At 36.1% G+C, this 19,035-nt stretch overlaps 1 protein-coding gene across 7 annotated transcripts in view; it reads left to right on the forward strand.

Annotated features, from left to right (window-relative positions):
• Positions 1-19,035, forward strand: part of CABCOCO1 (ciliary associated calcium binding coiled-coil 1) — a 105,996-nt gene that overhangs the window by 3,574 nt on the left and 83,387 nt on the right. For 4 of the 7 annotated variants that reach the window (XM_032170378.2, XM_058436279.1, XM_032170360.2 and 1 more), the window contains exons 2-3: positions 5,639-5,742; positions 13,693-13,862. In XM_032170378.2, the coding sequence (XP_032026269.1) occupies positions 5,639-5,742; positions 13,693-13,862 (274 nt within the window). The remainder of the gene's footprint in view (positions 1-5,638; positions 5,743-13,692; positions 13,863-19,035) is intronic. The other 3 variants (XM_032170352.2, XM_058436280.1, XM_058436278.1) reach the window with 2 other exon arrangements.

The raw sequence follows: 19,035 nt of genomic DNA on the forward strand, positions 1-19,035 counted from the left end.
CCATTATACGTATACATAAACGGACAAAATAGGCAGCAGAAGAGAATAGCAAATCCAAAAATATGTGTGTATATTATATATAATTTTCATGTATTACATATAAATATAATTATATATAAATTTCATATATTATACATAAATATAATTATGTTATATAAACATTTTACATATTATATATAAACATAATTATAAATTACATATTTTATTTTACACATTTTTATTTAAAAAAATTTTATATATGCATACATATACACATATTCATCTATATAAAATAAATTTTTGGATCCTCTATGCTTTTCTACACACTAGTTTGTCCATTACTGTGTTAATATCATGTCGTTTTACATTCATCTTTAAAATCTATTTTGGAAAGTTCACTCTATTTTTTTTTTGACAAGTGTGTCTTCTTCCATAGGAACTAAAAAGTTATTTTGTAAAGTTCTAGAATAATCTCATTGGGGTTTGAGACTGTCATTACATTACATTTATAATGTAGGAAGGACTTAGTTCTTTGAATTTGAAAGGTTTTAATAAATCTCTTTTATCAAGTCTTGCTCTTAAACTTTTTATAATTTTATAATTTATATAGATACTATACCTTTCTCATTATATTTATAACCAAGTATAAGTCAATCAAGTTTTTACCATTTCTGTTTCTAATTAGCTTCTTATATAGGAAAAAACTGACTTTTATATATTTATGTTATATATAACCATCTTGCCAAATTTTTTATTAGTAATAACTTTTTTGTTAGTACAATGTCCGCTTTCTTAGGTATGCAACCTTGTAATCTTCAAATAAGGATTTTCAAATTTCCTCATTTCTGCTATTTAAGTTACATATTTAGTTTTCTTATTGTATTAGTTAGAACCTCTATAGTGTGTTGAATTACAATAATGTTAGCATCCATAACCTTTTTTTAGTTCCTTGTTTTCATAAGAATGACTTAGGACTTCACTATTCAATATGATGCTTGCAATATGATTTTGGTAAATAGTCTTTTTCGTGTTTAGCGTTTTTTTCTTTTCATATTTTACTGGGAGTTTTGCTGATGAATCTTAGTAAGTGCCTGTTTATTAGATATTTAAATAATCATATAATTTGTACCATTTAATTTGACATAAAAATTATATTAGACCTGTTAATGATGATCCATCCTTGGATCTCTGAAATTAATCTTATTTGGTCATAGATACAGCTTGTTTTTTTTTAGTACATTTTAAGATTTAATTTTCTAAGATGTATTTTAATTATAATTTTTACATCTGCATTGATTTGTGATTTTGGTTTATAATTTCCTTTTTTGTTAGTTCAGGGTTTTGTGTGTAGACTGTGCTGGCCTCTTAAAAATGAATTCTCTATAGTCTGTAAGTATTACACTAACATAGAATTTATGTGTGCTTTGATTAATAAGTAAAACTACAAGTGTAAAACCATCTGGGCATGGTGACTTTTTAGAAAGCAGACTTCCGATTTAGTTCATCTTTGATCAGATCAATTTTCTCATCTACTCTTGATCAATTTTGAGAACTTACATTTTCCCAGGAAATCACCCATTTTCTTGAAATTTTCTAATGTATTTCCCCTGAATGAGACACAAATTTATTTTCTTTATGTTTTAGTCAAATTTGCCAAATATTTGCCTATTTTATTAACTATTCTAAGGAATCATCTCTTGCTTTTGCTTATTTTTCTTTCACTTTTTCTATTGTTTTTTAAAATACTGGCTTTTTAGCTTCATAGCAAGACTATGGTAAGGTGAACGAGGCACTCTCCTTGAGCACAGAATTGAAGGAAGTGCCAAAAAACTCAGTAATCAAGATAAGTTCTACTTTAATGCAATACTTTTAAAAAATCAAACCTAATGCCTGAAAAAACCCCTGGTGGATTAAAATTTTCAATAAAGACCAGATCTGTATTACTGATTTTTCCTTTTGCTTCAGCTCCAATATAGCTTAGCACAGCACTGCTCCTGCTCCTTGGTTCATTTATTTTCAGGCTTGAAAAAAAAAAAAAAACACCTTCCAAGTCTAGAATTTGCAGACCAGTCTATGTCCTCTGTGACTAAGAAACTTCTCTTTAGTAATCTGTGGTGAAATCTGTTATCTTTCTTTTGGCGAATACTTATTAAGAATCTTTTTTATATAAAGCACTACCAGTGATGGATACAAAGATGTCCCTAAAAGTTTACATTCTAGACAGAAAAAATATATACAAATGTGAAAAGTTTAGTTGACATTAGAGAGGGAAAAAAATTAGAGAAAAACATTACCTGGCAGATAATATCAGGCTTACAGTTTTATTGCTCTTGGAATAACTCCTAAAATCCACCAGGTGGTGGAGTAAAATGAATTAACAGTGCCATTTAGCTTACATATTTTCCTAGTTGGAGATGTAATTTTACAGAGAAAGCCACAATTACATATCCACATATTTTAGCTTATTTATGAATTTTCTATTATATCTTTAATTTTTACAAAGCAGAATGTATGTGTTGAAAGATTAAACATTTTTAGCCATCTGATAGCCTTCTCATGCAAGGCACTGTATAAACAAACAAAAAAAGCAGTCTGGTTTAAAATAGGTCCAGGAATATAATTTAAAACAAAAGAAAAAACCCAGAGGCAAACTCCCCTAAAAGATGATTATATTAAGCCTGCAAATTTTAGTAAAAGAAGAGGCTCTAATATTAGGCATCTTAGCTAGAATTAGTACTGTCCAAAAGGTTAAGATTATTGGATTCTATTTCATATAGTTCTTGTGTGACCTACTTTTCTCCTATCCAGAGATTTTTCAAATCAGATAAATTGATCTGAATGTCTGTATAATTCACTTTTCATGTATATCTTTATTCATTATTAATATGACATAATCTTGTGTGTATTAAAACACATAAAAATGATATTTAATATGAATTCAAATTTAGGTTCAAATGACTTGCCTTAAGTCATAAAATTAATCAGTAGTCAAACTATCATGAGATCTGGAGTTCCTCTAAGTCTTGCTTTTCATCATGCTCCACTATCTAACAATGTCATCAGATGATGAAGATGAATTTAGACAGTCAGTTAGCAACCTATGTTGACATATCAAGAACTGCGGAATTCTAAAAAGAAATAAAAGATTGAATGACTATCCCTGAGGAATTTACAATCTAATGGGATTGACGCTATAGGAATAATTATACTTTACCACTAATAAAAATATATATAATGAAAATCATTTAAACAAATATATAACCATATATTATAGATCAAAACAGTATCTTAAGCAAAAACTGGGTGCATTTAATTCAATTTGTAAATATCTGAGTACCTACTAGATGCAGCATACTAAAATACTTTTTTCTTAATGAGTTTATAATCTAATTATATGACCTAGTTTAGATTAATTGGCCCACCCTAGCTTGCAAAAAAAGTGGCTAATAATGTAGCATATTTTATTTCTAAATTAGACTTTCAAAGATAAAAATGTAGCACAATAAACTAATATTAAATTACAAACATTAAGCCAATTACGATTACCAATAAGTGGTAGGTTTGAGATTTTTCCACTTTTGAAAAAGAAAAAGATTTTGTTAATGTTATCTGGTAAACTGCCTCAAGGCAGTTTTTTTTTTTTTTTTTTTTTTTGCTGCCCTTATCTGTTGGAACTCAATCACATGGAAGGCTTAATAACTATTTGTTGAACTGAAAAACATTTGCCGTCTTTCCCCCAAAGTCTCATAATTTTTTATTTTTGTGTGCTGCTGTCTTGCCTCTATTTCCCAGTCTCCTCTTCCATCTCCCCTTCACAGCTCTTCTCTTCATGCCCTGGCTTTGAGCAGTCTCATCCATTGTCACAGTTGCAGTTGACTCCTAAACCAACGTCTGTAAACTTGACCTTTGTGACTCCAGCATTTCTAACTAAACTCTAAACATTTCTTTCTCGCTATTAGTATTCCACCTTAAACTCAGCCACTGAAATCAACTCATCATCTTGCTCTTTAAAATCTAGCATCATCTTCCAACACTCTGTTTTTATCAGTATAAAAAGGGTTGGCCGGGCACGGTGGCCCACGCCTGTAATCCCAGCACTTTGGGAGGCTGAGGCGGGCAGATCACGAGGTCAGGAGGTTGAGAGCATCCTGGCTAACACGGTGAAACCACGTCTCTACTAAAAATACAAAAATTTAGCCTGGCGTGGTGGCGGGCGCCTGTAGTCCCAGCTACTCGGGAGGCTGAGACAGGAGAATGGTGTGAACCCGGGAGGCAGAGCTTGCAGTGAGCCGAGATCACGTCACTGCACTCCAACCTGGGCGACAGAGCGAGGCTCCATCTCAAAACAAACAAAAAAAAAGATTTGACATGTACAGTTATGCAGGTTGTGCTCTGAACAAAAGCACTTGGCTGAGGGGTGAGTGGGGGCTAAAACTAGACTCTATTCACAGGCAATACACTTGGACACAGAGCTGTGTCAGCCTTAGGGAAATCTTTTTAGCACTTCCTCCACTCAAAAAGGGTATCTTTGTCTAACACAAAGGTGGCATATGTATTATTAGTATCACCACCATTTCCTCCAACTCATCTATTTCAGAAACTCGGAATCTCCATTCTTTCTCCCCTCTTTTAGGCCCCCATAACATGACTACATTCACGATTTTCTTTTCATCCACACGGCCAAGGAGACTGGAGCAACCCAATGCTTCATCCTTGCACTGTTTAAATGACCTCTTTGTTTAACTCTTCCTCTGCTCCCGTCTTTCCTTCACCCTCCAGTAGATTGCCCTTCCTTAAAGCACAGTTTTGTCTTGTCATTTACCTGCTGAGAATCTTCATGGTTCTGAGCGCTGTCTGTATTACTAGAAACAAAGTTCTCAGACTACCATTCTTCAACCAGCCAGGGTCTAAAATATTTATGATGCCTTGCACAATGTCCTGTACCTTGTGAACACTCAGTACGTATTTGTTGAATCATTAAATTTAAGATCGCCCACCATACCTTTCCAATGCCCACTTCCACCTAAGTCCAACTAGTCCCCTCCATGTAACCTAGGTAACATTGTGAACTGCTGATATTTATACAGAACTCATTCCTAACTATCCTATCTTCATAACCTTGGTGTTGCTGGTTCATTCACATGGGGCATTGGCCACACCCAACCCTCCAAAGCCTATTCCCGGAACTCCTGTCTATAGTTTCCTTGTTTTGTGCCTATACTTGTCCTTTCTTTTAGACTGAGTGCCGCATTTATTATGGCTTACTTGTGTTCTTTTCTTCTTTTAACATCAACCTAGGCTTGCTCCTCTCACTAGATGTTAAGCGTCTTGAGGTTAGCACATCTTTCTTGTTTGTATTTGCCTCTTCGTAAGCCCCAGATTCAATGAGGAATGTGCAGATAATAAATATTTGTTGAATTGAAAACCATCACCCAGGTGTACATATGCCCCAAAGACAGATTGACTAGCCATTTGACTTTTCAGGTAAAAGGTACCATTGCATAATATGGAAAAGAAAAGATACCATCTCGAAGATTGTTGTTTTTAAATGTTTTTCCTGACAGCAACTAGACTATAAGAAGAACCAACTTTGTTACTATTGGGTTTAATATATGAAACGTACAATTAAAATAACTCACTCCACATTGTGTTTTGGTAGAGACCCACTGAATTCCAAGAGCATGAAAAGATTCTGTCTCCGGATTTTCTTTCAGTTGCCCAAATCACTGATTTGTTAATGGAGGACGTCGATGGAGTTCCAGAGTAAGCACTTCACTATTACAATCACACGTAGAAGAACAGTTCGAGTTCTGCATCTGTAAACGATTGTGATCACATATTTAAGCTTTTTTCAAAATATTTGTTATGATATTATGCACTGAAATGTATCTGGACTTCGAAACACAAAAATTCTCAAATAACTGACTTTTTGCGTTACTCAGCAGTCTCCTTTATAAAGAAAATACATTGCAAACCAACTTACTAATATTTACCAAGAGCAGAGGTTCGTTGATAAAAGCAGGCTCTAGCATATGCCGTCTTCTTTTCTCTTTCATTCATAAAACTGTCAATATGCACATTAACTTAAAGGATGTTCTCCCTCATTGTAAGAAGAGCAAGTTGTGTTTTCTGTAATTATAATGCTCAATGCATTTTATTATTTTGGAAACCTTGAGTATTTGCCATCCACCTGTGATTCTCATCAGAAATAATGCCATACTAAGTACTCTGATTGTGTACACGTTACTTAAAAATGTGAATACAATGGAATTTATAGTCAGTAATTCCAATATATGTACATCTCACTCTTTAGGCCATTTATTTCTATAGTAGATCATCTATTTAGAACTTTTGTCAGATACATCCAACAACATAATATCCTAAAAGGTGTTTTTAGTAATCACCCATTTAAAAAATGATCCCACTTTAGAATGGAAGCCTAACTGGCCATCGTGTGTAGAGAGTGGGGATGATGTCATGCGCTAGCATCTTGGTATCAAGTCTCTGCAGGCCAGTCTTTGGGACACAAGCAGAGTGTCATGGACCATAATGGACAAATAGAAAATGACTCTGTCAGAGGTTATCACTGACAAATCTTACAAATGTTATAGCATAAAGATGACTCGCTACTGAGAAGGGAATATGACAGATGTCCTGGCTGGAAGAAAAATCCGAGAAGGGAAGGTTTATCAAGAACAGGTGAATAACACTGACAGGCCTTTTCCTGAGCTGCTCAGCTCTAGCGCTGGCAACCTCTGCTGGAAATTGATGATCTGTGATCAGCCATACCACTTACTATCTGCATCTCTACAAGTAGGAGTGAATTTAAAATTTCACAGATTTTTAAGCAAGTATCTCCTGATGATTTTAGCATTTTTATAGAAATTAAGATTTGTTAGGAATTCTGATTCTTAATGTAAGAATTGATCTGCAATACCACTGATCATGTCTTTATGTAAAATGTTATTTTCAATTTCCAGGTAACCCCAAATGTTATTGATCATTGCAATGCAAAACAGTAGGTATTTGATACTAGGCAAAATAGCACAATGCAAATAGCAGACATTTTATACAGTTCATAATTTATTTATATTAAATGTCATGTAAAAGATATTATATTAAATACAATTAATATTAAATAAGAGGTGTTGCAAATAAGTGCTTTTTAGAATTATTTCTTCCCACATTGTAAATTGTGCTATGTATCATACTTCCTGTGATGATTTTTTAAAAATTATTGGCTCTCTTTGTTGTTAAATATCTAAATTCTGAACATATTTTTAATCTTTAGGTGGTAAGGCCTAGGATACAGTGAGTGATACAGAAGGTGATGCAGAAGTTAGCAATATAAAAACAGCCAGGCTCAATACCAGGCTGACCTTTTTAGACTGTCTCATTAATGTAGAAATCACCTGACGTGACCTCAAATTTTAAGACATCATGTTTGGATAAATAACATAGTATTATGTTAGGAGCCATTTCTTTGTAAAACAATTTTCTTGAGATTCTTTACATGATTTTTGTAATAGTAATCCTGAAATATTTGCAGTCACTCACTTTCAATTTAAAATAGCATTATTATATAAATGGGGGTTATATGCTTTCAAAATGACAGAAATATAGTTTAAGTATCCTATCACCAAGTGACAGAAGTATGTGAAAATCATAGAGTCTACAAAGTTATAAGCCTATTTAAATAAGTTACAAGAAATCAGCACATTTCCCTACCTCTCAAAATTAAAAATTGCTCTCCATGAAAGCAGCCAACCAAATGAAACATTAAAGTGTCATTAAAACATATTTCTGAAATTCACTTTAAGCAGTTAAATGTCTAGGTACATTTCTCATGATCCCTTAGCTGCTATCAATCATAAATATTTTAATGTAACCTTGACTTTATTTATAGATCCATCTCAATTTTTTTTCAAAAGGAATAAGGACTAAAATGAAAGTAACTATATAAACACAAAAATAATACTGGGACATTTTTAATAACCTTTCAGTAACTGGGCCTCCATGAGCTATTTAGCTCTTGCCTTGAGGTTTATTTCTGCGTGTCATATTTAAGAATTAAAATGCACCCCATTGTCAAGAACATGCAAGAATAATGTAATATTTTTACCCAAATTCTTGGTGAGACAAAATAGACAGGTATATCGCCTATCATCACTAAACCAAACTTCCTAAAACACAGTGAATCATCTTTCTCTTGCCCTATGTTCTCTCATGCTACAGCCATAACCATCTCTCCCCTCTCCGCTGTTCCAGCTCCCCTTATTCCCAGAGAAAAAGTTTACATATTTGCCAGTAAAATACTGGAAACTTTGCATTCAAACCATAGCAATATCTTGCTCCAAATGCCTCCCTACATAATCTCCTTTGGAGTGAAATGACTGAGCAAAGAATGGAAATGATAAATCCTTAGCCCTGTGGTTCAAGTTAAAAGGGAAGAGACAAATGGTATTAGGGAAAGTGGTGGAGGAAGTGTGGGGGACAGCAAAGGTGAAAAAGGTCAAAGAAAATTCACCAAAATATTCTTTGGCAAGTAGTTACTGTCATTCAAACACAACTAAACATTGAAAAGTAAAAATAAAAAGCAAAGAACATACGCAAATATTCAGGGCAAATATTTAATTAAAAATACGTAGTGTGCAGATGGCAAATGATGAGTACACTTAGAAGGAAAACTAACTGCTAGAAACAGAAGAAAATGTTAGGTTAAAGCTAATAAGTAAAGAGGGCATCAATTTCACAAAACAAGAGACCAGAAAAAATGGTAAAATATATAAAGAAGAAGCTTTTAGAACTAAGAGACGGAACTAAGGCTAAGGGTAAAACCAATGAAGAACTTACCTTGCTGAAAATCAAGTCAGTAATGTGGAAGACAAATTTAAGAAAACTTTCATAAAGTGTAGATTAAAGCAATTATTCGAAGAAGTTAGAATATACGGTCAACATAGTGAATCAGAAAAATAAAATCTACACTTCATAAAAGCTTTGATTTTAATATTTTAATAGAATAAAACCTACTAAATTTTTGTGGGATGAATTTAAAGCAAGTCACCTAAACAGAAAAATAACAGGCCTCAGACTTTTCCTTAGCAAGGTTAGTCTGCAAAAATCAGTGGTGCAACAAGTAACCAAAATTTAGGAAGTCAAAAGAATATGATTGCAAAATAGAATACTAATTTTGTCTGATGTTTAGTTATAGTGTCAACAAGACATTGCAATATAGAGAACAACTCAGAAAATACAGTATTCATGTGGTCTTATTGAAAAGTTTACTTCATAACCCAGCTGAAAAATAAATCAGTTCATTGGTGAATTTTAAACAACAAAAACTGCCAATGGGAAATTGTGATATAAGAAGCCTGGCAGTAAGTATGGATCATTTAAAATTAAAATTAAATCCAATATGATAATAATAGACTGAAACAATTATTCTAGAACATCAACAAAAATAGGCAAGCACATGAGAAAAAAAGTAATTGAATTTCCTTTTCTCACCAAAATAAAATTGAATTGAAGCAGATGACCCCTATTTATAGTAATGCTATTTTAAATTGAAAGTGAGTGATTGCAAATACTTCAGGATTAGTGTTACAAAAATCATATAATCACAAGAAAATTGCTTTAAGAAATGGCTCATAACAAAATGCTTTTAAAAACTTGTATCATAAATGTAAAGGGTTAATATCCCTAAGTATGTGAAAAATTTTTATAAACTTATAAGAAAAAGTAACCAATAGAGGATATTAAAAAGAAATCCAATCTAATGAATAAGCAAAGAAATATATAAGATAGTAATTTTTGGCCAGGCGCGGTGGCTCACGCCTTTAAACCCAGCACTTTGGGAGTCTGAGGCGGGTGGATCACGAGGTCAGGAGATCGAGACCATCCTGGCTAACATGGTGAAACCCCGTCTCTACTAAAAATACAAAAAAAATTAGCCGGGTGTGATGGTGGGCGCCTGTAATCCCAGCTACTCAGGAGGCTGAGGCAGGAGAATGGCATGAACCCGGGAGGCAGAGCTTGCAGTGAGCCGGGATGGCGCCACTGCACTCCAGCCTGGGCAAAAGAGTGAGACTCCATCTAAAAAAAAAAAAAGCAATTTTTTGTTAGATTAGTAGATGTTAAGATTATAGACAAAATCCAAACTAGATTGCAGTATAGAGAAGTGGACCTTTCTGTGTGGTCTTCATGATAGACTTATTTGGCACTGCCTTTCTGGAGGGAAGTTTAGCAGCGTATCTCACCATGGCCAATATAACCCAGCAGTCCCAATTTTAGGAATTTATTGCAAAAGATAATTGGAGTTTTGGAAAGATGTTAATTGATCATTTCTCTTTACTTTAGATTCTTAACCAATGGAAGACATCAAAGCCCATGTGGGAATACATATTTCTGATCTATTATTAACTGTATTTAGACCTCTCTCCTACTGATAAGACTTAAGAATGCATGAAGGCTTCCTACTTCTCCTTCCTTACTGAATACTAATCCTTTTTCAGTTATGTTCATTACAATTTTTTTTCCCCGTCTGCATCTTGTCTTTTCTTTTTTTTTTTTTAATTATGTTTTAGGGTACATGTGCACAATGTGCAGGATTGTTACATATGTGTACATGTGCCATGTTGGTGTACTGCACCCATTAACTCATCATTTAACATTAGGTATATCTCCTAATGCTGTCCCTCCCCCCTCCCCCTACCCCACAACAGGCCTCAGTGTATGATGTTCCCCTTCCCGTGTCCATGTGTTCTCATTGTTCAGTTCCCACCTATGAGTGAGAACATGCTGTGTTTGTTTGTTTTTGTCCTTGCAGCTTGTCTTTTCAATGTAGTTAGATTGTCTCTGGTTCTCCAGAAGTGTTTTGTCTGTTTCACAAGGACCAATTTATTAGTCTTTTTCTTTATGATTTGTATTTTTTTGGTGTCACTTTTAAGAAATTTTGGCCTATCCAACTGTCAGAAATATATTCTTTTATTAAAAGTTTGTAATGTTTGCTATTGCCATTTAAATATTTAACCCACCTGGATTTTATTTTAATGTATTATGCTGGATGGTATTTTATTTTATTTTCCATTTGGATAACCAATTCTCCCTGCACCATTTTTGAAGAATTTATACTTCCTCTACTGATTTGAAATAATACCTCTGCCATATACCAGGCTCCCACATATATTGGGTCTGTTTCTGGACTTTCTGCATATTCCACTGGCCTACTTATTTATCCCATAACAATACCACAAGTTTTCATTATTGTAGAAGTTTTCTTACTGACTTTCACTTAAGAGTGAATGATACTGTATATTAAACATTGAGAAATAAATCTTGCCAAATGATGTCCAGTGCAAATTAAAGATCCCTGGCTAATAGAGTAGAATCTTACCACCACCATCATCAGGATGTCTATATCTGCCAGTTGAGGTGAATGCCTGAAAAAGTGTATCAAAATGTATAGTGACATGCAACATAAAAAACTACCATATTGACCTAAAAATTAAAAATACACAATGTTCACATATATACATATATGTACATATATATGACATAACAGGAAATTCAGAGATAGATTAACTTCAAAGTTAATTGAGTCAAGATCTAAATAGTATCATCAAGAAATGAGGCTTAATCTTAGAACCCATTTTTCTTAGGGTTACAAGATAACTGGCGGTAGCAACTAAAGCCACTTATTCACTCTTTCTTATTTTTATTCAACAGAAAAAAAAAGAAACTTCATCCTCTGTTATGAATTATTTAGAATAATTTAGGAGCAGGCCCATCATAGAACAATAATTATTATTGAGACATGCCATATACCAAATGGCATTATGGCAAGGGGGTGAAATTACCATGATTAGCTTAGAATAATCAGAATTCACTTTTGGGTTTGAGGTCTACCCTGACACCACTGTAGATGAAATGGATGTTGAAGAAATAGACCCATCTCGACATCAGCTTTATTTGTTCCCAAACGTGTTTAATCTTGCTGTATTTATTAATCTGATTATATAATTTATTTTGATGTTAAGAATAATAAGGACTTCCATTTTTGAAGACGGCAGTAAAAAGTTGTCACACACATATTACCCCTCTCAAAATCACCTAAAAGCAACAAGGAAATACCACCTTCATCTTTGTCAAAACCAAGAGAATGCTAATGGTCCAAACCACAAAATACAAAGATGATGGCCACTGTCATTGTAGATCAACTAGAAGGGCAGGAGAAAATGTAAGGAAGGATGCTCATAGTCACAGAGCTTAGAATGAGCTAATATCTATATCTATATCTATATCTATCTACCAATCTATCTGCTTAATCTCCCAGGAGGAGAAACCTTAAAGTACCATTCCAGGAACCCTTGTCTGCAATAGCAGGACCAGGGTGTGCAGGCTTGGAGCAGATCCTTTCTGTAGCACAGGAAATTGACTGTTTATATGATAATAAAGAGTCTATCCATTCTTTTCTTTCTTTTTCCTTACCAATTAAAAAAAATAAATAAATGCTAGAATAATTGACACAAAGTTACTTCATACAGAAAATGCCTACTAGTTTGTAACTTGGCCAGGTCTCCACCTCCAGTGTATTTAGGACAAAAACTCCCTTCATCCAAAGATAAGGTGTAAACAAAGAATATGCATTCCAGGACACTGCAAGAAAAAAATAGAAGAGGAACAGGAAAGAGAAATAGCAAATCAAACACACCAGAAAGATATAACCATGAGCAGACAAAAAAATACAATCAACTATTTTATCATTAATTTTAAAACATATGAAGTAATTACAAAAAGCATACAACAGAGATATAAAAGCTCAAGGAAGAGATAAAGAAATAAAAGATTATAAAACAGTATCCAAAATAAGAAAATAGACTTGAAAAATTTTTAAGGTTGAAGAGAAAATTGTAACTCTAGAAAAAATGACTAAAATATACATAATTGGAATTCTTTTTAAAATATAGCAGAATGAACTGGGTGCGGTGGTTCACGCCTGTAATCCCAGCACTTTGAGAGGCCAAGGCGGGCAGATCACTTGAGATCAGGAGTTCGAGACCAGCCTTGCCAACATGGTGAAACCCCGTCTCTACTGAAAATACAAAAAATTAGTTGGGCATGGTGGTGGGCACCTGTAATTCCAGTTACTGTGGAGGCTGAAGCAGAAGAATTGCTTGAACTGGAGAGGCAGCAGTTGCAGTGAGCCAAGATCACACAACTGCACTCAGCCTGGCTGATGAAGCAAGGCCCTGTCTCAAAAAAAAAAAAAAAAAATATATATATATATATATATATATATATATATATATCAGAATATTTAACAATTTAGTTCCAGAACATTTTCAGAAATAAAAGAAACTTAATTTTATAAATGAAAAAAGACATTGAATTTCAGAGAAAAAAATACTAGTAAAATTGCTATACATAAACAGGGAAGAAAGAAGGGGAAGGGGGGAGAAGGAGGAGAAACAGAAAATAAAGAGGAAGAGGAGGAAGGAGACCAAAAATAGAGTTTGCTCCCCCCTCCTCGTTCTCTCTCTCTCTTTCTTTTTTGAATGTCATTTGGTCTTATGAAGTTTGAGGTAACTGAATATTTTCAGATGATGGGCATTATAGAATTTTCATTAAAGAAAAAGACCTGTTTTCAAAACTTAGGAAAGAAATGGTTCAATATCTAATCTGAATTAATGTGTGGATTTTTCTTTTATTTTACAGAAAACTGGGAACATTTTTGAATTTCAAAAACCTTGAAACTTGTTTAAAGGATGCCATTCTACTAGATTATTATGTATCTGGATTTTTGTGGGCTAGAGGAATGGATTTTTCTATTATTCAATATTCAAAATTTATGACTTTACTAGCTATGTTACTTCAAAATCTTAAAAGTAAGTACACTATTTTTCTTTGAAGTAAAACAAATTTAATTTACCATATAAATTGAGGTTCTTAAGCAAAAGTTACAGATTTTATTGTAATTTCTTTAATGAAAAATACAGGTTTTTCCTGAGTATAACAAATATATAGTTCATATCTCCATTGAGTTATAAAACCTCAAGTAATACTTAACAAAGGCTACAGTTTTCTTAATAGTCAATTTGCCAAAGATATGTTAATTTCATTTTAAAGTTGTATCAGTGCCATCCACCCTCTAAATATCTGAGGACTCTGTGATATTCTTGTGACCTTTTTGTAAATTTAAAACTACACTGAAATTAAAAGTTTATCAGTAACTTTAGCTATCTCTAGAATAGAATACTAGGCAGCTGTAACAAGGAGAAAATGAAGAAACTTTCTGTGTACTGTATGGGAAACAATATATAGTTATCAAGTAAAGCAAGGTGCAGAACTGTATGCTTTTATTTATAAAAGAAGCAAAAATAAGAATCTATCCATATTTTTATTTCTGTATACACAAAGAAATGCTGGAAGATACAGAAAGAAAATGATAATCACAATTCCCTGGGGTGAATGGTAGTAAGAACTGGGCATGTGGGCAACAGATATTGGAGGAAGTCTTTTCACAAGATTTCTTCATATGTATTTTTGAAATACGAATACATCACTTATGCAAAAATTAAATTTTAAAAGAGAATATGTATGTAACATGGACAGTCCTAAGCTTTGGCGACTTCTGAGCTGAGTATTCACACACTAGAAATAGAATAAAGGAAAGTAAAAATTGTCATGGACCTCACATCCCAAATTTGAGAAGATATTTCTTTTTTAAACTTTTCCCGTAACTTATAACTGACTCAATAACATTTCTTCTATGTGAAACTTTATATTGTTGATATTATTGCAAAAATGAATTTCTAAAACCTGAGCAGGATCCATCCAGCTCCTCATAAACCATGAGAGAGAAAGTACATATGTAGAACCTAACCAGAAAAAAAGCAAGGAATCTAGTTTTTCCTTCTGGCAGAAAAAATTTAAAAAAAAAAATCCCTCCACACTTTCAAACTGAACAAACTTATAGTCATCATTAGGAAATAATGTAACTTTAACCAAATGTGCCAAGGAAAAAGGTAAGTATGTTTACACTTCAACTAGGTAGCAGTAGAGTCCTGAGCACATAGCTACCACTCTCATTCAGCAATGTCATAATAGAAAAAGCCCAGAAGAGCACACTCTGGGCCTCTAGCAGGAGTGTTTTCTGTCCAGTGTGGGAACTCCATTTCATGCTAGCTCAGTCTCTGATCGATCCTTGTCTCAAACTTGAGCTGCATATCTACCAGGCATTCTGCAGTCAACCCATCTAGAATCAAATTGGATCAAGCTAAAAAATATGGGACACAGAATTTGTAGACTCATCTTAACAGTATATATTGTGAGGTCTAGTTTTTCTAGGACCTGACTGAGCATAAGCTGCAGATCAAGTTTGTCCAACCCATGGGCCGCAAGCTGCATGTGGCCCAGGACGGCTTTGAATGTGGCTCAACACAAATTTGTAAACTTTCTTAAAACATTATGGGATTTTCCTTGCGATTTTTTTTTAAGCTCATCTGCTATTGTTAGTGCTAATGCATTTTATGTGTGGCCCAAGATGATGATTCTTCTTCCAATGTGGCCCAGGGAACCCAAAAGATTGGACATTCCCACTGTAAAGTATTGGATAGACTGGATATTGGGCCTTTAGCCAGGTCTGTAGGCCGAGATGGACTCCCCTGTGTATGATGTGAATGTTAGCAAATAACTGTAGAATATATTTTTTAGTTTTATGATGCTAAATTGGTTTTCCCCTCAATAGGAATAGCAAATTCAGGTAACATTTATGTAGATTAACTTATGCCAGTCACAGTGCTATTTGCATTAAAAATATTGTCTTATTTAATTCACATGCCACTTTATGAGAGAAATTGATAAGAGTCAGAGGGGTTCAGTGACTCCTTAAGGTCACACAGGGTCTACACTAGCAAGTGAGGACCCATCCTCTTGAATACGACATCAAATGTGCCGGCTTTGGGCTAAATCTGGAAAGCACTGTACACATGTAATAGTACTAGGAGTTAGTTCCACATGAATTTTTTTTTTTTTTTTTTTTTTTAAGAGGGATTGTCATTCTGCCGCTTAGCCAGGCTGGAGTGCAGTGGTGTGATCTTTGCTCACGGCAACCTCCGCCTCCTTGGTTCAAGCAATTCTCCTGCCTCGGCCTCCCCAGTAGCTGGGACTATAGGCACGCGCTACCACACCCAGCTAATTTTTGTATTTTTAGTACAGACGGGGTTTCACCATGTTGGCCTGGCTGGTCTCGAACTCCTGAGCTCAGGTGATCTGCCAGCCTCAGCGTCCCAAAGTGCTAGGATTACAGGCCTTAGCCACTGGGCCCAGCCATGAATTCCTTATTTAATCCTCCCAACAGCACTATAATTTTGAAAATAGGTACCGCAGTATTCTCATTTTACATAGAAAGGAAATGAGGCCAGGTTTAGTGGCTCATACCTGTAATCCCAGTGTGTCCGGAATTGGTGGGTTCTTGGTCTCACTGACTTCCAGAAACGAAGCTGCGGACCCTCAGGGGTGAGTGTTACAGCTCTTAAGGTGGTGCCGCGCACCCTCGAGGTGAGTGTTACAGCTCTTAAGGTGGCGCGTCTGGAGTTTGTTCCTTCTGATGTTCGGATGTGTTCAGAGTTTCTTCCTTCTGGTGGGTTCGTGGTCTGGCTGGCTCAGGAGTGAAGCTGCGGGCCTTCGCGGTGTTACAGTTCTTAAGGCGGCGCGTCTGGACTTGTTCGTTCCTCCCGGTGGGCTCGTGGTCTCGCTGGCTTCAGGAGTGAAGCTGCAGGCCTTCATAGTGAGTGTTACAGCTCATAAAAAGCAGTGTGGACCCAAAGAGTGAGCAGTAGCAAGATTTACTGCAAAGTGCAAAAGAACAAAGCTGCCACAGCGTGGAAGGGGACCCGAGCGGATTGCCACTGCTAGCTCGGGCAGCCTGCTTTTATTCTCTTATCTGGCCCCACCCACGTCCTGCTGATTGGTAGAGCCGAGTGGTCTGTTCTGACAGGGCGCTAATTGGTGCGTTTACCATCCCTGAGCTAGACATAAAGGTTCTCCACCTCTCCACCAGACTCAGGAGCCCAGCTGGCTTCACCCAGTGGATCCTGCACTGAGGCTGCAGGTGGAGCTGCCTGCCAGTCCTGCACCATGCGCTCGCACTCTTCAGCCCTTGGGTGGTCGATGGGACTGGGCCCTGTGGAGCTGGGGGTGGCGCTCGTTGGGGAGGCTCCGGCTGCACAGGAGCCCATGGAGGGTGTGGGAGGCTCAGGCATGGCGGGCTGCAGGTCGCGAGCCCTGCCGCGCGGGAAGGCAGCTAAGGTCCCGTGAGAAATGGAGCACAGTGCCGGTGGGTCGGCACTGCTGGGGAACCCAGTACACCCTCCACAGCTGCTGGCCTGGGTGCTAAGCCCCTCATTGCCCGGGGCCGGCAGGGCCGGCTGGCTGCTCCGAGTGGGGGGCCCGCCAAGCCCACGCCCACCGGGAACTCCAGCTGGCCCTCAAGCCGTCGCGCGCAGCCCCGGTTCCCGCTCGCGCCTCTCCCTCCACACCTCCCTGCAAGCTGAGGGAGCCGGCTCCAGCCTTGGCCAGCCCAGAAAGGAGCTCCCATAGTGCAGCGGTGGGCTGAAGGGCTCGTCAAGTGCCGCCAAAGTGGGAGCCCAGGCAGAGGAGGTGCCGAGAGCAAGTGAGGGCTGTGAGGATTGCCAGCATGCTGTCGCCTCTCACTAGCACTTTAGGAGGCCAAGGCAAGAGGAGCATTTGAGGCCAGGAGTCCAAGACCAGCCTGGGCAGCATGGAGAAACCCCATATCTAAAAAAAAATTGAAAAATTAACCAGGTATGGTGGCCCACATCTGTGGTCTCAGCTACTTGGGATGCTGAAGTGGGAGAACCGCTTGAGCCCAGGAGGCTGAGGCTGCAGTCACCCATGACTGCATCACTGCATTCCAGCCTGGGCAACACAGCAAGATGCTGTCTCCAGAAATAAATAAATAAAAAGAGACTCAGGTCACCTAACTACTAATAGTAAAGGTCAGTTATGAGGTATCATCCTACATTTATAAGACTAGTATGTTCTTTCATTATTCTAAATTTTCAAGAATACGTTTTATTTCTAGAAGCTTTTACTATTTGAGTGGCTTCATCTTTTAGATTTTAATCACATCACTAAATGTGATTTTTAAAAGAGCAAATATTTCAGTTAGATAAATGAAATTATAACTTCCCTAATTTTTAAAGCAATTATCTACAGAAAGACATTAGATGTAGAAAAACAGTTTTAAAGATTCAACTATTTTCAGAAGGAAATAGTCATATAAATGTATTTTTGTTTGATAAGTATAATTTCATCTAGAATTGTAATCAATTATCTAAGAATTTCTCTTTCCTCTGCATCTCTAATTAATATCATTTTATTAATAAAGTGATTCAGATTTTCCATTCATTTATGAATTGCTCTTATCCAACAGATTTTTCGTTTCTGAAGCTACTTCCACTATTATCAAAAGAAGTTTATCATGGAGAGAGAAATGTACAATAATAATTGAATTCCACTCAGAATGATATAGGAAAACCTAGTTATCCAGAAATAATTCAGGGTATCTGACATACATAAAAGATGATCTGGAGGGAGGCAATGGGAAATGAACCAATTGTAATTAATTAAACCAGATTTTAATTGTTTTATATAGTTTTATGCTTCTTTCTAACTCCTGTAAGTAGATAAGAAGCTATACTAAACAAATTACAAGTTAGTGTTTATAGTGTCTTCCTAACATTTTAAATTACTTTACTTTCACCTTATTAGTAATTTTGGTATTTAGGGTAGAGCACTTACACCCCAGTGGGAAAGAGTAGCTGTGTAATCCAGAAATACCGGGTCCAGCAATCAGCCTATGTTCTCGTAACTTTTTTTAATCTCCACCCACTCCCTTCCAAATCAACTCCTTTACAACAAGTGTAATGTTGACTGATGGTTTCAGAGAGAGACAGAGATTTGGTTGGTGGGGGTCCACATTGAGCAGCACAATTCCCCCAGATCCTACATTCAGGCCCCCCACTGACATTCACC

This window comes from Hylobates moloch, unplaced genomic scaffold (assembly GCF_009828535.3).
Source record: "Hylobates moloch isolate HMO894 unplaced genomic scaffold, HMol_V3 SCAFFOLD_3, whole genome shotgun sequence".
NCBI classification, from domain to species: domain Eukaryota; kingdom Metazoa; phylum Chordata; class Mammalia; order Primates; family Hylobatidae; genus Hylobates; species Hylobates moloch.